Source organism: Gopherus flavomarginatus, chromosome 5 (genome assembly GCF_025201925.1).
Source record: "Gopherus flavomarginatus isolate rGopFla2 chromosome 5, rGopFla2.mat.asm, whole genome shotgun sequence".
NCBI classification, from domain to species: Eukaryota; Metazoa; Chordata; order Testudines; family Testudinidae; genus Gopherus; species Gopherus flavomarginatus.
The window spans coordinates 154,917,897-154,937,158 of record NC_066621.1 but is presented as its reverse complement, the minus strand read 5'-3'; the positions used below and the strand labels follow the sequence as shown (position 1 = coordinate 154,937,158).

Genomic DNA, 19,262 nt, shown 5'->3' with positions numbered 1-19,262 from the left:
TGACAGACCCCCAGGGCGGGCTGTGACTCAGAGAAAAGCCTGGGTGATAGTTTGTGACTTTTGTTTACTCCAGTGATAGGTAGAGTTTTTGGTGTGGTGAAAGAGCTAAACTACCCAGCTAGCTAGCAAGGGGCAATGGAGTTGGAGGCATTGTCAGAAGCCAGTGGGGAAGGTCAGCAGCGGGCATTGGTTACTGAGGCAAGCAGATGGTCTGCATGTCCGTATCGGACATATCACATACAGCAGCTGTGGGCAACAGGCTGTACAGACCTAGGTACGCCTGATTCAACAGTTTACTCAGATGCAGAGGAAGAGAGGTATTTAGGATTGCCAGTGTTGGTTGGACACATTCCTGGAGGTTTCATCACATGGCAATCTTCCTGGAGAGTCCAGGACAGTCCTGGAGGATTGGCAACCCAAGAGATATTCTGTAGGGTTAAAGGCAGGGGAGTTATACCAGGGTAAAACAACCTGAGTGAGATCACAATCAGGCACTTTGTGTCCCATTCTCGGGCAAGTGAACTTTCCAGTGAAATGTCTGGTGTAAGGCTTTGCCTTTTTCTAAAGGAAAATTGAGACACCAGTGAACATAATTTATGTTTGTGTCATATCATTTATGCAAACCTGTCTCAGGACACTGAGTGCAGCATTTGCATTCAAATGCAAGTAAACCATCTAGATTACAATATCTCCCACAGATCGGAGCTCTGCGAAAGGCAGGGCATTAGGTGACGAGGAGTACAACAGGCAATTTCAGGGAGAATAACTGAGCTCAGGGAAACTGCTCAGGGAAATTTGCTTGTTTGGTTAAAACTAGCATTAGGAGTCCGAAATATACTGGCAGACTCTAGTATCCTGCACAGGGATCGGTCTTTGCTTCCTGTTATCAGGTGCTTGAGCCCTGCTGGAACATGCTGTGGAATTATTGCAGAGTCATGCCAGCCAGTGCATTCAGCTAGTTTCTGCCAGGATACAAAGGAGGGTTGGAGGCTCTCCCATGAGCAGAGAGCGATCTGCAGGAAAAATCCTAGAAACAAACAAGCCTGGGGAACAAAAGGCTTTGGTGCATAGTTGACCGTTGTTACTGACTTACAATATAATCAAACTGTAGGAAGGGGATATGTTTTAACGTGTGTGTGTGTGTGTGTGTGTGTGTGTGTGTGTGTGTGTCTCGGAACCAGATGGGAGCAGTGTCATGGGACAGAGAAAAGGAATTAAAACCATAAGGATCAGGCCAAAAGAATGGACTACCTTTCAGGTCTCAGCTCGAGGTACAACAGACTTTCCCTTTTCAACCTCGGGTCTCTGTTCTGGTAGGAAGGATTAGGCCAGGAGAAGCACCTGTGATCTCTGCTGTAGTGGGGGAAAATCAGCCTGTGAGACAGCCGCTCTCCAGTGGCTTTAATACAGCAGGGTTTGGTGGCCCATACTGTGAAGTTACTTTAAATCCTAATCCTGTCTGTGATGTCATACAGAGTTGCTGTGGAGAGGGTTATGATGTCACAACCAGAGTGCGACTTCATATGAAGAACAATCAGCACGAGTAGATAAGTACCTAAGCAACAAAGATCTACTTTTCATGCAAACATTTTTAGTAAGAAAAAACAGGGGCTGAGAAATCTTATGAAGGCCTCAGGGATCAAGAAATGCAAAAAACATATAAAAGTGGTGTCTGCCTGGAGTATTTTTCAGTGTTTCCCGTAAATCTGACCCTTTAACACTAGGAGTAAGAATGCAGAAATGAAGCCAGTCCCGACAAGGGATCCATCACCTATACTACCATATCAATCACATAAGAGCAGAACTAGGCAGGGAAAGCTGTCACAAAAAGCTCTTTGAACTAGAGTCATCAAGATCTATCTCCAGATACAAAAAGGTCACTTTTGTAATGTCTCAAGCAGCAAAACAGAAGTGATGAAAGAGTAAAAGTTGACAAAGCAGAAGTGATAATATCTATGGAGAGGAAGGAAGGAATTAATTCAATCATTCTTTGTCGTCAAAACAGGGATTATTATATGACCACTGTAAGAACTGAGGCTTGCATAGTTTTCTCTCAATGTGAATGTCAAGAAAACTTTAATGCTAGCAACATTTTCATCAGCAACAGAACATACTGAGTACAGTGCTGTTGCTGGGAATTAGTGTATTTTCAGACCAAACAGAAAATTTTCCACACTTGGGTCTTTCAGACATCTTGTGGAAGTACTGCAGAGTGCACTTGGTTAATGCGTGCAAAGCTGCATGAAGATGTAAAGCCACCTGGTTGAGTACAGTCTTTTTGTTCTGTGCCTGTCCGGTGCCTTGCACAGTGGGGTCCTGGTCCATGACTGGGGGTGCTAGCTGCTGCCATAATGCAAGTGAGAATAAACAAAAGGGTGTTTTTGTGGATCACTGATTAGCAAGTGAGTCAGTCAAATCAAGGCAAAATTATGAAACTGCCCCAGCAAAGTCAGTAAACGACACATTATTTATTTAATGTAAATCTCGGTTGTCTCTCAGCCCCATGGATCTTGCTGTCTCTTGTGCCCCATCATATTCTTTTGGCTCCCACATTTGGTGGCGTCTCTCAGCACTGCATTTGTTCCTCAGCTCCGTGTTGCTGTTTCTCAATAACCCCTCTAGCGTGTGATTGGCTGGATCTTCACCCCCATCCCATTGCCTCACTCCCTGCCTCTCTCCCTGAACCAGGGTCAGAATGGGAAGAAAAATAATTAGAAAAGCTTCTGAAAGGCAGCAGCATGGGCCTGCTCTAGTGGGCAGTTCACAAGGGGAATGAGGGAAAGCAAGGCCTGCACACAATTTGATCTAATCAGACTTTCCAGTTAATGGATCTCCTTTCCCTTCCTCCTTTTTCTTTCCAATTTTCAAATGTTATTTCCTTTCATTTTCTGTTTCAGTGTCTGCAGTCCTCCAACAGTCTCCAGGGCAAAACGCATCCCTGAATGCCATCTGTTTCTCAGCCACTTCAGAGGAGCAAGAGGTAGACGCAACTTCAGGCACTAACAGTAAAAATCTAAAGGGAAACTTTGGAAGAGTCTCAAAGCATGTTATACACTATCACCCTGTCCTGCTCCTTTGAGATAGCCACGTGTGGTGTCCTAGGGTGCAGAAGGATTTGGCTGCCTGACATGTGAGCCAATGCTTCGGAGAGCTGAAAGAATGTACATTTCACTGGAATGCCATAAACACCGAAGGGAGAACACTGGGTAAGATATTACTAATGAAGTACCAGCATGTGAATGGGAGCACAACAAAACACTGGTTTGGCACACACAGGCTGCCTGAGCAGAACACCAATTTACTTTTGATTTTTTCTCTTCCTCAAACCGAAGCTGGACGCACTAGCTCAACCCACATACAGCGTGACAGATGGCACAACTGTTGTAAATTTCCCTTCAGTGTCACAGGTTGTATCACAGAACACAGTCACTCTCTCTGGCACAAAACATTTTGCAAGATACCAGCCTGCAGCTGAATTCCCATCTCCTGCCTCCAGGTTCCACCCATTCTCATCTTCTCGTTTCCTTGGTGTCCAGATACATTGTCAATTTGCCCCTTTGTGCTCCAGAGTGGCATTATTATTGATGGCTTGCGCTGACATAGCATCCAGGAGCCCTAGTCATGGAGCAGGCCACCATTGTGCTTCTTGGTGGTCCATTGATCGGATGATGACAAATCTGTGCAGGTCATCTATTGTTGGTCTCATGGTGTGCCCTCTGATGACTGTACAAGCCAATCATAGAGATGCACATTTTGCTGCAGATGGTGCATGGGAAGTTCACGGTCAGTGGATTGTGCGCTGCTGATGCTCTGTGACGTCGTTCGTGTGTCTCTTGTAGACGCTGGCAGTGATCTTCCTCAAAGGCAATGCAGGTATTTCTGACTGTTGCATGCCACTGTGTTCTGTCACTGGTGGCGTCCTCAAGGTCCCTAGGTTTGATACTGCTGTACTGCAGATTGGCTTTGATGGTGTCCTTGTAACGTTTCCGTGGACGACCTATACGCCGGATGCCCTGGGAGAGCTCACCATACAGAAGCTGGCTGGGAATTCTGTTGGCATCCATGCAGCTGACATGACCAGTCCAACGTAGCTGTGACTTCATGATCATCATTTCAATGCTTGTCATCTGGGCTCTCTTGAGGATCTTGAGATTGGGCACTTTGTCTTGCCAGCGGATCTTCATGATGTTGCGGAGGCAGCGCATGTGGAATGCTTCAGGCTGCTTGATGTGACACCTATATAGTGTCCATGTTTCGCACCTGTACAAAAGAGATGAGAGAACAACAGCTCTGTACACAAGCAGTTTTGTTGACATCCGGATGTTGTGGTGGTTTAAAACTTTGACACGGAGACAGCCAAGTGCCTGGCTTGCTTTGGATATTGGTGCGTTGATCTCATTATCCAGTGATCCATCACTGGATATGACACTACCCAGGTATTTAAAGTTCTTCACTACTTTAAGATGAGTGCCATCAATGGAGATACTCGGGACAGAAGATTTTGATCCAGGTGCAGGTTGATGAAGATCTTCTGTCTTTCCAAGGCTGATAGTTAGTCTGAAGAGTTACGAGGCCTCAGCAAACTTGTTGACAATGTGCTGAAGATCATTTTCAGTGTGAGCCATGAGGGCACAGTCGTCGGCAAAGAGTGCCTCAAGAAGGAGTTTCTGCACTTAGTCTTTGCATTCAGGCGACGGAGGGCAAAAAGGGAACCATTGTGCCAGTATTTCAAGTATATACCTCGGTCCAGATCTTTCATTGCATGGTTAAGGATGCATGCAAAGAATAGGTTAAATAGGATAGGAGCGAGAACACATCCTTGTTTCACGCCATTGATGATGTTGAAGAGGGCTGATGTGGCTCCATCAGACAATACTTCGCCTATCATGCTGTCATGAAAAAGGCGTATAATCTGGACAAATTTTCTTGAGCAGCCAAGTTATGTTAGAATGGTCCAAAGGGCTTCCCTGTTGATGGTATCAAACGCCTTTGTCAGATCTATGAAGACAGCATACAGGTGCATATTCTGTTCAATGCACTTGTCTTTTACTTGTCTGACAGCAAACACCATGTCGACTGTGCTCCGGCCAGGTCGGAAACCACATTGACTTTCAGGTAGATTTGCCTCGGAAATACTGGCTATTAGGCAGTTCAAGATGATGTGGACGATGATCTTCCCACCAACGGAGAGGAGGGATATGCCTCTATAGTTTCCACATTCTGCTTTGCTGCCTTTGTTCTTGAAAAGAGAGACAATAGTAGCATCGCGGAGGTCCTGTGGTATGTTTTCATCCTCCCAGATGCTGATGATCACACTGTGGAACGCTGCTAATGCTGCTGGACCTGCTGCTTTGTATATCTCTGCTGCTATCCCATCTTTTTCAGGAGCTTTTCCTGAACTCATCTGGCTAACAGCTTTCTTAATCTCACCTATAGTGGGGGGAAAGTCAAGATATGTCAGAGCAGGTTGTTGTGGAATTACATTGAGGACATTATTATTCACGGTTGATGGTCTATTGAGAAGGTTGCTAAAGTGTTCTCGCCATCTTTCATTGATGCCTTCTTTATCTTTAATCAGTGTTGTGTTGTCTGACAGCAATGGGGTCAGACAACACAACACTGACTAAAGATAAAGAAGGCATCAATGAAAGATGGCGAGAACTGTGAATAATAATGTCCTCAATGACATTCCACAACAACCTGCTCTGACAGATCTTGACTTTCCCCCCATTATAGGTGAGATTAAGAAAGCTGTTATGATGATGATGTTTGATGATTTGCACAGGACCTGTGTGTGAAAGCTTTTTAAGTAGTAGAACCATTGCATGGGAGCAATCCCACTCTCTCGACCTTAGAAGCCAGACACCAATGGTACGAAAAATTGTCATGACTGGTAACTTCTTTGGTTGCAGTGGATGGCCTTGATGTCTTTTGTGCCTCGTCAAGCCCTTCACTGTCCACAAAGCGTTGTAGAATCACCTTCTTGGCCGTTGGATCTTAGTGATCTCTTTCACCCAGTCCACCGGAGCTGACATTGCATGCAGGGTAGGCATATCCCTAATTCACTGAGGGTTTGAGTCCCATCAGTTACACTCACCATTGTGCTAGATGCTGTATAAATACAGACCAAAAAGTCCCTGCCCCAAAGAGCTGACAATCCAAGTATAAGACAAGAGATTGGAACAGACACGTGGGGCTATACAAGGAAGCAGTGTGACCACATTGGTCAGCATGATCGGCACGGGTCTCAGCAAGCCAGCAGCCTAACCACTGTTGAGTTTTTTTTTGTAGGCATCAGGGCAAAGGACAGTTATAAGGAGGATTCTGAAGAACAATGAAGTGGCTTGGGGGATGTTCGCAGGGAGCTCATCCCCAGTGTGATGGGCACTGCTACTTCCAAGGAGCAGAAGCCGAAGGAGGCTGTAGCTTCAGGTTTATTTTGTTTTAAAAAAGGTAGGGTGGGTAGGGAGCTTGTATTTGGCAAGACGGCATTGCAGGCACAGAACAAAACCAAGAAAGGACATTACCCCTTTTTTCTGGGCAGATGGCAAATGTAGACTCATGAAACAAGTCACTAGTGCTGTAGCCCTGCCATCCTTAGTGCCCACGTATGTCACCCGTGCAATGCAGATGAACTTGTCAATTGGCTGTGCGTTGGGTTCTAGTATTTTGTGCCTCAGTTTACATTTCCATCAGTGTTTTGTGCATGACAGAGAATATTCCTCTGTGTACGCTCCAGAATGTAATGCCATTGTGACAAATATATGTACAAGTCTCTACGCATACACTCAGAAGCACAACATATGTAAGAGCACTTTAGAACCCAACGTGAACCATGACCTTTCATCACAGCCGCTGGATTTCCTGGAATAATCCTTGGAAAGCAGATAGTGCCCGGAAGTTTAAGGGCCCAATTCACCACTTGGTTACATACATTTTACATCAGGGTGACTGCACTATCTTCATCTGAGTCGGCCCAGCATAAAACTGGTGTAACAGGGTGGTGAATTGAGTCCTAACTATTAGGGGAATCATGCGCCTGCTGTTACCGGAAAACCTGGCAGGAGAGATGCATCTTACATGTCTCCCTGAGGTTCAGACAGATGTCTTTCTGGTGGGATCAAATTCCAGGGGTGAGTGAGCTCCGTGCCCAGAAGCACCCTTTCCCATAGGCACCTGTGAGCTGGCAAAAGTGGTCCCTCACCATGTAGTTCTCAAGGGGGCAGTGGTTTCTGAGGTAGCTGGGGCCCTGATCAACTGGAGCTTTGTGGTTGTTGTGTTGATGTATCTTCTCTCTGTGTATGTTGGGGATCATAGAATCATAGGACTGGCAGGGACCTCGAGAGGTCCTCTAGTCCAGTCCCCTGCACTCATGGCAGGACTAATTATCTAGACCATCCCTGACAGGTGTTTGTCCAACCTGCTCTTAAAAATCTCCAATGATGGAGATTCCGCAACCTCTCTAGGCAATTTATTCCAGTGCTTAACCACCCTGACAGTTCGGAAGTTTTTCCTAATGTCCCACCTAAACCTCCCTTGCTGCAATTTAAGCCCATTGCTTCCTGTCCTATCCTCAGAGGTTAAGAAAAACCATTTTTTCTTCCTCCTCCTTGTAGCAATCTTTTACATACTTGAAAAGTTATCATGTCCCCTCTTAGTCTTCTCTTTTCCAGACTAAACAAACCCAATTTTTTTAATCTTCCCTCATAGGTCACGTTTTCTAGACCTTCAATCATTTTTGTTGCTTTTCCCTGGACTCTGTTCAATTAGTCCACATCTTTCTTGAAATGTGGCACCCAGAACTGGACACAATACTCCAGCTGAGGCCTAATCAGAGCAGAGTAGAGCAGAAGGATTTCTACTTGTGTCTTGCTTACAACACTCCTGCTAATACATCCCAGAATGATTTCTCTTTTTTTGCAGCAGCGTTACACTGTTGACTCATATTTAGCTTGTGGACCACTATGACCCCTGGATCCCTTTCTGCAGTACTCCTTTCAAGGCAGTCATTTCCCATTTTGTATGTGTGCAACTGATTGTTCCTTCCTAAGTGGAGCACTTTGCATTTGTCCTTATTAAATTTCATCCTGTTTACTTCAGACCATTTCTCTAGTTTGTCCAGATCATTTTGAATTTTAATCCTATCTTCCAAAGGACTTGCACCCCCTCCCAGCTTGGTATCATCTGCAAACTTTAGAAGTGTACTCTCCATGCCATTATCTAAATCATTGATGAAGATATTGAACAGAACCAGACCCAGAACCGATCTCTGTGGGACCCCACTTGTTATGCCCTTCCAGTATGACTGTGAACCACTGATAACTACTCTCTGGGAATGGTTTTCCAACCAGTTTTGCACCGACCGTATAGTAGCTCCATCTAGGTTGCATTTCCCTAGTGGGTATTTCCCTGAGGCCACTCGGCTAGCTCACTGATGGCAGGACTGGGGAAGCTGGAGGATGGGGAATTAGCTACCCCATTTAAATGTATTGATTGCAGGGACTGAAAAGTGGTCTGATATAAATGTATATGACAGTGTGTTGGCACTTCTTTCGGCACATGTGGGTCTGGATTTGTGTTGTGTGTGTTTCTATCTGGTTTTTTTTGGGCAGGGGGGGTGTCTCCGCCTGGTGGTCTTTGGCTTTATGTGCTGAGACTACATGTGTTAGAGGGTGTGGAGCTGTGCTGTGTGTGTGTTGGGCTGTATATCTTTGAGCTGGGCTCTGAGTGCAGTGTGTATATTGGGGTATGTGCTTAGTGTGCCGGGCTCTGTGCACTGTGGCGAGGTGTGTAGCTGTGCACACCATCTGTGTGTTGTGGTGTGCAGTTATGTGCACTCTATGTTGTGGTATATGTCTGTGTGTGTATGTGCACAAGTCGATGAGTGCACTCTGTGTGTGTGTGTGTGTTGTGGTGAGTGGTTCTGCGTGCTTATCTCTTGTGTGTATGTGATGTGTGTCTCTATGTACTGTATGTGTGTGAGTTTGTGTTGAAGTGTGTATCTCTGCTGTGTGTGTTGGGGGAGTGGTTGTGTGTGTGTTGGGATGTGTGTCTCTGTGTGGGGTGTGCATGAGTGTGCTGGATGTCTGGCTTTGCGTTGTGGGGTGGTGAGTGTGTCTCTGTGTTGTATGTGTTGGGGCTTGTGGCTCCATGTATGCGTCGGTGAGTGTGCCCTTGAGAGCTGTGTGTGTGTACTGGTGTGCCAGTGAGGGTACACTCTCTGTGTGTGTTTTTGCATGCTGTGTGTCACTGAGTATGGGATGTGTCTGTTGGGATCTGTGGCTCTGTATTGAGTGACTGTGTTTGTTCACTGAGTGTGCCGTGTGTATGTATTGGGGTGTGGGGATTTGTGTTGTGTGATTCTTAGTGTGTGTGTTTTGTGGCTCTGGGTGAGTGTCATAGAGTCTGTGTGATGTGCATGTGTGTAGAGGTGTTTGGCTTTGTGTTACATGGCTCTGTGTTTGCTGGTGAGTGGGCATTGTGCGTATGTTTTGGGGTGTATGGCTCTGTGACTGTGCACAGTGTGTGTGTTGCGGTGTGTGGTTCTGTGTTCTGTAGTTTGGGGTGTGCATCACTGAGCATGTACAGTGTGTGTGTGCTGGTGTGTGTGTGTACCATGGGTGTATATGTGCAGGTAGGGGTGTATGGGTCTGCATCTGTGACTTTGTGTGTGTGTGTGTGTGTGTGTGTGTGTGTGTGTGTGTGCGCGCGCGCGCGTGTGTGGTGTGTGTTGGGGTGTCTGGTTTTGTATATGTGGCTCTTGGTGTGTGTTGGTGTGTGCCCTATGTGTGTTGTGTGGTTCTATGTGTACGGAGTGTGTGTGGGGTATGTGGCTTTGGGTGTGTGTTGTGGTGTGTGGCTCTGGGTGCGTGTTGGGGTGTGCAGTAGGCATGTGTGGCTCTGGATGCGTTGGGGTATGTGGTGCTGGGTGTGTGCAGTGTGTGTTTGGTGTGCCTGGTGCGTTGTGTGGCACTTGATGTATGATGTCTGATACTTGATGTATGCAGTGTGTATTAGTGTGGGTGTGCAGGGGAGTGTGGCCCTGGATGTGTGGCAGGGGCGTGTGAAGTGCTGGGTGTGTGCTGTATGTGTTGGGGTGTGTGTGGTGTGGTTTGAGTGGTTGTGGTATGGGTGTAGTACTGGGTATGTACTTTGTGTGTGTGTGTATATGTGTGTGTGTTGGAGAGTGTGGCTCTGAGTATGGGCAGTGTGTGCATGTGCATGTGCACAGTGTGTGTGTGTCCTGGGGTGTGTCCAATGTATTGTGTGTGTATTGGGATATATGCAATGTGTATTGGGGTGTGTGCAGTGTGTTGTGTGTCTCCATGTGTCTGTGATGTGCATGTGTTGTGTGTCTCCAGGTGTATGCAGTGTTCATGGTGTGTTCTCTGCTGGGTATGTCTAAGTGCATGCAGGGTGTGTGTGTGTTTACACACAGTGCTGGATGTGTCTCAGGGAGTGTGCAGAGTATGTGTGTGTGTTGGTGTGTGCTGTGTGTGAGTGGAGTTTGCATGCAACAATGGGTGTGTCATGGGGTGTGCAGTGTGTGTGTGTGTGTGTGTGTTATGTGTGGCTCTGGGTATACAGTAAAGGTGTGGCCCTAGGTGCAGTGGATTTGTGTACTGGAGGGATGTGCAGTGATGTGTGCACTAGAGGTGTGTGCTGGGTGCACTAGTTGTGTTCTGGGGTGCACAGTGTGTGTTATGGTATATGGGTGCAGTGGGTGTGTCCACTGGAGGGGTATGCAGTGTGGTGTTGTGTGTGGAACTGGATGTGTTTCAGCATGTGTGGTGTTTGTGTGCAGTATGTTGTGTACAGCACTGGGTGCGTCCCAGAGTGTGCAGTGAATGCATGTGTGTTGGGGTGTACAGTGTGTGGATGCAGTGGGTGTTCCGCATGGGATGTGCAGTGAGTATGTACGGGGGGGTACTAGTGTGTGTGCAGCATGTGTGTCCCAGGGTGTGCAATTTGGGTATGTTGGTGTATGCACAAGAGGTGTGTGAGTAGGTGTGTGCATTGCCAAGCATGTCTGGGATGTGCGGTGTGTGCACAGTGTGTGCGCGCACAGTGTGTTGTGGTGAGTTGAGGTATATGCGGTGCTAAGTATGTTGTGAGGCGTGATGTGAATGTGTGTGTGCTAGATTGTGCAGTAGCCATGTGCACTGGAGGAGTATGCAGTGAATGTTGGTGTGAGCAGTGGGTGTTTCCTGGCATATGTAGTGGAGGTGTGCATGTTGGGGTGTGCAGTGTGTGTGTGCAGTAGGTGTTGGTGTGTGTGTCCTAAGCTGTGCAGTGTGTGAGCGGTGCTGGGTGTGTCCTGCTATGTGCAGGATGTGTGCAGGGTGTGGGTGCAATGGGGGTTGATGTGTGCAGTGTGTGTGTTCCAGGGTGTGTGTCATGTGTGCACGCTAGTGGGGTGCATCCCAGCATGTGCAGTGGGTGTGCAGTGTGTGTGCGTGTGTGTGTCGTATGTGCAGTGTATGTGCTCAAGGTGTGCTGTGGAGAGCTTGGGGTGTTCAGTACGGGTGTAGGAGGTGTTGCAGGAGTGTGCAGTGGGGGTGCCCGGGGTGAGTAGGCTGTGTTGCAGTCGGTGTTGCAGTTGGTGTGCCTGGGGATGCAGTGGATGTGTGCCTGGGTGAGTGAAGTGGAAGTGCAGTGACTATGCTTGGGGTGTGCAGTGAGTGTGCAGGGGATGTGCCTGGGGGTACAGAGGGTGTTGCAGTGAGTGTGCCTCGGATTTGCAGGGGGTATGAAGCGGGGCTGTGTGTCAGTGGGTGTGTAGAGGGTTTTGCACTGGGTGTGCCTGGGGTGTGCAATGGGTGTTGCAGTGAGGGTGCAAGGGGTATTGCAGTGCGTGTGCCCAGGATGTGCAGAGGGGGTGCAGGGGTGTTGCAATGTGCAGTGACTGTGCCCAGGGTGTGCAATGTGTGCACTGAGTGCTGCAATGTGCACAATGCGTGTGCCCTGGGTGTGCAGTGAGGTGCAAGGGGTGTTGTAGTGTGTGCGTGCGCAAGGAGTGTCGCAGTGAGTGTGCAGTAGGTGTTGCCGTGTGTGCAGTGTGTGTGTGTGTGCGCGTGTGCATGCCCAGGGTGTGCAGTGAGGCATAGGAGGTGTTGCAGCGTGTGTGTAGGGAGTGTCAGAATGTGTGCAGTAAGGGTGCAGGGGTGTTGCAGTGTGTGTGTGCAGTGTGTGCGCCCTGGGTGTGCAGTGAGGGTGCAGGGGCTGTTGCAGCATGTGTTCACACAGGGGGTGTTGCAATGGGTGTGCAGTGAAGGTGCAGGTGGTGTTGCAGTGGTTGTGTCAGGTGTGTTGCAGTGTGTGTGCAGTGGATGTGCCCAGATGTGCAGCGAGGGTGCAGGGGGTGTTGCAGTGGGTGTGTGGCCGGGGTCTGCATGGAAGGTGCAGGGGTGTTGCAATGGGTGCGTCGGGGTGTTGCAATGTGTGTGCAGAGGATGTGCCCAGATGTGCAATGAGGGTGCTGGGGATGTTGCAGTGCGTGTGTGCCTGGGGTGTGCAGTGGGCGTGCAGGGGGTGTTCCAGTGGATGTGTGCCTGGGGTGTGCAGTGGGTGTGTCGGGGGTGTTCCAGTGTGTGTGCAGTGAATGTGCCTAGCCCTGTTGTGCAGTGAGGGTGCAAGGGGTGTTGCAAAGGGTGTGTGCCCGGGGCATGCAATGGGTGTTGCAGCAGGTGTGTGCCCAGGGTGTGCAGTGGATGTTGCAATGTGTGTATGCCCGGGGCGTGCAATGGGTGTGTCGCGGGTGTTGCAGTGGATGTGCAGTGCATGTTGCAACATGTGTGTACCTGGGGCGTGCAGAGGGTGTGTCACGAGTGTTGTAGTGGGTGTGCAGTGCATGGTGCAACGTGTGTGTGCCCGGGGCATGCAGTGGGTGTGTGGCAAGTGTTGCAGTGAGATGCCGGGGATGTTGCAGCGTGTGTGTGCCCGGGGTGTGCAGTGAGATGCCGGGGATGTTGCAGCGTGTGTGTGCCCGGGGAGTGCAGTGAGATGCCGGGGATGTTGCAGCGTGTGTGTGCCCGGGGAGTGCAGTGAGATGCCGGGGATGTTGCAGCGTGTGTGTGCCCGGGGAGTGCAGTGAGATGCCGGGGATGTTGCAGCGTGTGTGTGCCCGGGGAGTGCAGTGAGATGCCGGGGATGTTGCAGCGTGTGTGTGCCCGGGGAGTGCAGTGAGATGCCGGGGATGTTGCAGCGTGTGTGTGCCCGGGGAGTGCAGTGAGATGCCGGGGATGTTGCAGCGTGTGTGTGCCCGGGGAGTGCAGTGAGGTGCCGGGGATGTTGCAGCGTGTGTGTGCCCGGGGAGTGCAGTGAGATGCCGGGGATGTTGCAGCGTGTCTGTGCCCGGGGAGTGCAGTGAGATGCCGGGGATGTTGCAGCGCGTGTGTGCCCGGGGAGTGCAGTGAGATGCCGGGGATGTTGCAGCGTGTGTGTGCCCGGGGTGTGCAGTGAGATGCCGGGGATGTTGCAGCGTGTGTGTGCCCGGCCTGTGCAGTGAGATGCCGGGGATGTTGCAGCGTGTGTGTGCCCGGGGTGTGCAGTGAGATGCCGGGGATGTTGCAGCGTGTGTGTGCCCGGGGAGTGCAGTGAGATGCCGGGGATGTTGCAGCGTGTGTGTGCCCGGGGAGTGCAGTGAGATGCCGGGGATGTTGCAGCGTGTCTGTGCCCGGGGAGTGCAGTGGGTGTGTGGCAAGTGTTGCAGTGAGATGCCGGGGATGTTGCAGCGTGTGTGTGCCCGGGGAGTGCAGTGAGATGCCGGGGATGTTGCAGCGTGTGTGTGCCCGGCGTGTGCAGAGTGTGCGCGCTGCGCGGAACCGGCGCTCAGTCCCCGCGCTCCCGCCCGGCGCCGCCTCCTGCCGCTGGCTCAGACGCGGCGCCGCAGCCTCCCGAGGGCAGCAGCCGGAGCCATGGCCAGGAGCCGCGCGGAGAGGAACAGCTGGGGTAGGCGGCGGGTGCAGCGGGGCGGCTCAGCCCGATCCCCGGCCGGGCCCGCCCCGCCCCGCCAGCATTTGGACAGCACCCGGGCTGGCGCGGCCGGGCGGAGGCTCCATCCGCCCCCGGGAGGCGCCCTGGCCGGGGAGCCGGGGCCGGCCGCGGGGGAGGCGCGGCGGGCAGGGGGAGGCTTTGTTCCCCGGCGCTCAGGCCGGGCTCCGGGGAGGGGCGGCCGCGGGCTGGGGGCTGCGTGCGCGGTGTAGGCAGAAGGGGGTTTTCGGGGGGGGGGTCCCCTTACACGCCTGACCCCACCCTCTCTGCTGTGCCCCCCGCCTGTTCCAAGAGCTGCCACCGGCGGGCTGGGGAGGGGTTTCTCTGCTCCCAGGCTCCTGCCTGGCGGGGAAGGGGGGGTAGATGGTTTGAGGGGGCAGCCGGAGCCCTGGGCAGCGAGGAGCCTGGAGCTGTCACCCTAGCTCTGGGGCAGGTCACGGGGGGCTGGCCCTGCTCATATCCCCCCATCAGCTCTGGTTGGCAGGTGTCCCTGGTGCCCTGGCCTTCGCACAGGGGTGCATTTCTGACCCTCCTGCCTGACTTGCAGAAATGCTGAGCAGGCACCCGCCCCTCCAGCTGAAATCAACGGGCGCTGCTAGTGCCCAGCCCCTCCCGTAATCAGGCCCTTCATCTTCCTGCCACGCTTCACCAGCCTCTGCAATGGGGATCTCCCTAACTCAGCTGCCTGCAAAGGAAACTGCAGATTGATGTATCCCTCAGGTGTGGGGCTGGTGCAAAGTGCTAGGTGCAAGGAGGCTGCTATGGGGTTTTCCCTCTCTAGGGTCCAGCTCCTCTCATCCTGTGCCAGGGGGCTGGGGTGGAGGAATCCCTGTGATCTAGGGAAGCCCCACCCTGCTGCAGAATAGGTTCCAGGGCCTACAGTTTTAGGGGAATCTCCCTGGGGTCAGAGGCTGTTTCTTTTACTCCCTTCCAGCCTCCATCTCTTCCTGGTGGGTGCCCAGGGGGTTGTAGGATGGTGCTGTAGAGGGGGCTGACTCTCCCTTCCGTGGGGTATGGAGATCTGTGTGCAGAGGGGAGTCTCCGTATGTGGTGCGTGGAGGTTGGCGAGTGGCACCTTTCGGATCTAGGTCACCTATTTCAGTCTGGTGGCCAGTGGTGGAAACTGTTCCCAACTGACAGGTGTTCAGTGGCCTCTGTGAAAAGACTCCGGTGATCTCAGTACAGTTCTGGGAGGCTGGGTCACAGAGCCACCCACCTGGTCCTAGCTAGCTCCTTGGATGGCCTGGCACTCTCAGCCGAGAAGCAAATCATGAGATGTGAATCCTGAGCTCCCTGATCTCTTGGCATGGTCCTTGTAGCCCAGAGACAAGGCTCTGTGAGGGGTCAGGGTCGGCCCTGATGCTCCAGCTGTTCTGTGGATGGATAGGAGCACCCTGGCCAGGCTGGCAGTCCTGCACCTTTCAGTGGGCACTAATGTCACACACCATTTTAATGCCTTGTCATCCCTCTTTACAGAGAGGCACAAGCTGAGGAATTGCTTCTCCTCTGTCTTCCTTTTCTGGCCAGTTTTGCAGAAGGGCTGGTTCTCTGGGCTCTGCTCTTCCCAGTCTGCCTTAACCAACAGGCTTGTTCTCAGCATGGGACACCAGTTATCAGGCCAGTTTAGATAGAATCTGTGAGCTTCATTTAACTCTCCCGAGACTCACCCTTGGTCCAGCCTTCTCCATGGTAGTCTCCCCCTTCTCTCTTTTTAGGCAGGGGGTCACAGGATCATGCTCAGGGAACCCTTTCCAGCTCCTTCTGGGTTGTGATAAGACCCAGCACTTTCCCTCAATCCCTCTGCTGCCTGGGAACGGCAGCTTATCTCCCCCTGCCTTCTTCACATCCTGTAGGACAAGAATCCCCATCTTCCATCTTGTCCTGCTGCTAAATGAGCTCTCTCCCTGTGCTTTCTCATGGCATTTTAGAGATCCTTCCTGGGCAGATTTTTACAGCTCCAGGGCACTTGGCAAGGTAGAGTTTTCACCCTGCTGGGGAATGCAGCTGTCTCTGTCCAGTCTAGCTGCCCTGCCATGGGAACGGGGCTGGGACTGAACTGTGATCAGGGAGGGTCAGCATTTAGTGACTGCTGCTGACTGGGTCCAAAGGGGGCAGAATACCCTTTGCTGAGAGCAGCTTCCTTTCCCTCTCTCTCCCGCAATGCTGGTTCAGCTGATGGCTGAGTGCGTTGGTGGGGCCGAGTCAAGCCCCCCTGTCCTGGAGGAGGAATAGCTGGTAGCTGCTGCTTTCCCCCTCAAGCAAGGGTTGGCCACTCAGGACCCAGCACAGGAGAGTAAAGGAGACTCTTCCTAACACCCTGTTCCTTCCTTGGGTAGCTGGATTCATGACGAAGCCCTGTTTGTTCACCTCGAGAGTGACGTCTTGAGGATTTTCACTGAGGCGTTCTCTTGCCATTGTTTAATGCTGCTGGAGAATAGAACTTCTCACCTACCTGAAAGCTACTCAGTGCTAGTGGCGTCTGATCTTTGGCAATGTTCCTGTGAGGCACAGCTGGGTGAGAAGTGCTGTACTGGTTAGATACACAAATTGTGCCTTCATTCAAAAAGCTGATTGTAATATTTCTCATTCCATTGAACTGCAAGCTCGGGAATTATTTGCTGAAGAAACTGGTTTCTATTTGAATAATGTATACAAGTGGAGGATTTCGTCATCTGGTTTGCAGACAGCTTGGGGACAAAAATGGACAAAGTCCATGAACTCAGTCATTGGTTTAACTCTAGTTTCAGGGAAGGTATCAGGACCCTCACTCTGACAATGTTCCCTCTAATGTTTTACATCCATGTGCGGAATGAATTTTGTTATGTGCACCAATACGGAAGTGATGTGTGGCAAGGGTGGGGCCGAGAGGTTCGGAGGGTGGGAGGGGCTCAGGGCTGGGGCAAAGGGTTGGGGTGCCGGCAGGGTGAGGGCTCTGGCTGGGGCTGAGGGTTTTGGTTGCACAAAAAGATACATTATTTCCATATGTTCTTTTTGCTGGTGGCAATGGAGTGAAAAGAACATTAAACGGAATGGACAGAATTAAATACAGTTAAATAATATATCAGATTCTTAAGAAAAGCCTCAGTCCAGAAAATCCATTAAATATGTGCTGAACTGTGAACATGTTCATAAGTTCCATTGAAGTAAATGTGACTTAGGCTCACGCTCAAGCATTTTGCGGAATCAAGGCCTTAGGCTGGGTCTCAGAAGTTGGAAAGTACCTAGGACCATTATGAATCTAAAGGGATCTTTGTTGTAGAAATGGAATCAGCCTATGGTGACCAGCCAGCAAGTGTGAAAAATCAGGACAGAAGGTGGGGGATAATAAGCCTATGTAAGAAAAAGCCCCAAATATCAGGACTGTCCCTATAAAACTGGGACATCTGGTCACCCTAGATCAGTCATCTTTTGCTGCATTACAGCGATAGATCAAAATCACAGCCTAAGAGACCCACAGAAGTTGGTATATTCCTACACTATGATTTCGTGCACACTCAGCCTTGGCTGCGGATATTGCTGGCATAACTTAGACTGTTAAATGCTGGTGCTTTTTATTAAAAGAAGGTCCCTGAAATAAAAATATACATTTAAGCAATAAAAACTGTGACCTGTCCCCTGCCCTCATGATATTCTTTGACTGTGTGAGTGGCTGCAATATTGTGTAGTCATATCACTCTTTGTAATGGCTCCTCCAGTGCTAGTTTCTTTAGCCCAGCTGTAATGCAGAAGACTGGGGCTCTGCTGAAAGCTTCTGGCTGTGTTTAAAATGTGCTTAGATGTACTAAAAAAAAAAAGCACATGATTTTTAAATAGCATAAACTTTGTGCTAGTTAGCTCCTCTTTGTCATGACTGATAATTCCCTAGCTAACTGCTTGGTATAAACCTTCCCTTCTTGTCTCTTGGTAAAAATCTTTTCATTTAAGAGATTAAAGAACAATTTTAGGAAACCAATTGTGCAGACTCCAAAAGAATTGCCTCTCATTTGCTGTCAAAGCTAGCTTCCTGTAACATACGTGTACCCCTGACCACACCATCTCAACATAATGCTTTTGCTAAGGGTAAAATTTACCCTGGGCAGAGGGCCAAGATAAAGCTTATGGGTTACTTGAGCATATAGTGTTAAGTGGTGGATAGACCTCACAATTACTGTCTGCTGTAGGGTGAATTTCACCCTTAAGAAAGTGCTGTATATATAAATAACATACAGATTTTTTCTTTAAGTAACAGAATACAATCCCTGGTTGTGTCTAAATAAGGACTGCTAGTCTGAGCCCTAATTGGTTCTGTAAAACTCAGCAAGCTTGATTTGAGTGTTACAGAGGTTACACATCCTTCTTTTGAAATCTTTTGTAGTTTTCATTTGCATACGTTCAGCAGTGCTGCCTGCCACTAGGGTAAAGTCATTAGAAATCACTGCTGGTAGAGGCTTATAATGCACTCATTAAACAAATAAATTTTAAAAAAACCAACCCAGATTGGAACATATATAAAGGATTCAGTCCTGCATGCTTTATATTGTGGTCCACTGGAATAAGAAAGGCCCATATTGAAATAATTCAGTGTTTATAACTATGAAAGGGGCAGGCAGGTTCAGGCTTCATGGCCAAGATTTTCCAAATGGACACGGACTTGTGATTTTGAGAGCCCTTAACAGGGTCTGTAAAAAGCAACAAAGAGTCCTGTGGCACCTTATAGACTAACAGACATATTGGAGCATGAGCTTTTGTGGGTGAATACCCACTTAATCAGACGTGTGCTCCAATACGTCTGTTAGTCTATAAGGTACCACAGGACTCTTTGTTGCTTTTTAGAGATTCAGACTAACACGGCTACCCCTCTGATACTTAACAAGGTTTGATTTTCAGAAAGTGTTGAGCACCCGCCCACTGAAAATTAGTCCCCTTCAAGGTGTCTCAAATGCTGACCCCAGCTTTCAAAAATCACCATTAAAAAGTTTTATGGTCTTTTAAGCCAAAGTAATAAATATTGAGTTCTTTTTCTTCACCTTCTGACCCTTTAGGGGAGCATTCAGGACACATGTTCAAGCATTTCCCTGCAACAGCGATGGATAGAAACCTACTCCTCCCTCCCCCCTGCAGAAAGAAAGCTGAGATTCACAGGCAGTCTCTCGATTCCAGCAGCAGCAGCTTTAAGAAAAACACCAAATATTGCAAGTGGGCTCTTGATGGACCAGGCAGTCTAGCAGCTAGCACACCTGACCTCCAGGCCCTTGTCTCTCTGTCAGAGCAGTAGAGATGCCTGGTTCCCA

At 49.8% G+C, this 19,262-nt stretch overlaps 1 protein-coding gene across 4 annotated transcripts in view; it reads left to right on the top strand.

Moving 5' to 3' along the window:
• The first annotated feature begins 6,404 nt into the window (after nt 1–6,404).
• The window catches only part of ATL1 (atlastin GTPase 1), a 60,442-nt gene continuing 47,584 nt past the window's right edge, over nt 6,405–19,262 (top strand). For 3 of the 4 annotated variants that reach the window (XM_050954698.1, XM_050954697.1, XM_050954696.1), the window contains exons 1-2: nt 12,829–13,278; nt 13,806–13,950. In XM_050954698.1, coding sequence (XP_050810655.1) covers nt 13,917–13,950 — 34 coding nt within the window. In that variant the 5' untranslated portion in view covers nt 12,829–13,278; nt 13,806–13,916. Of the gene's footprint in view, nt 7,134–12,828; nt 13,279–13,805; nt 13,951–19,262 lie in introns of those variants that run through there. The other variant, XM_050954699.1, reaches the window with a different exon arrangement.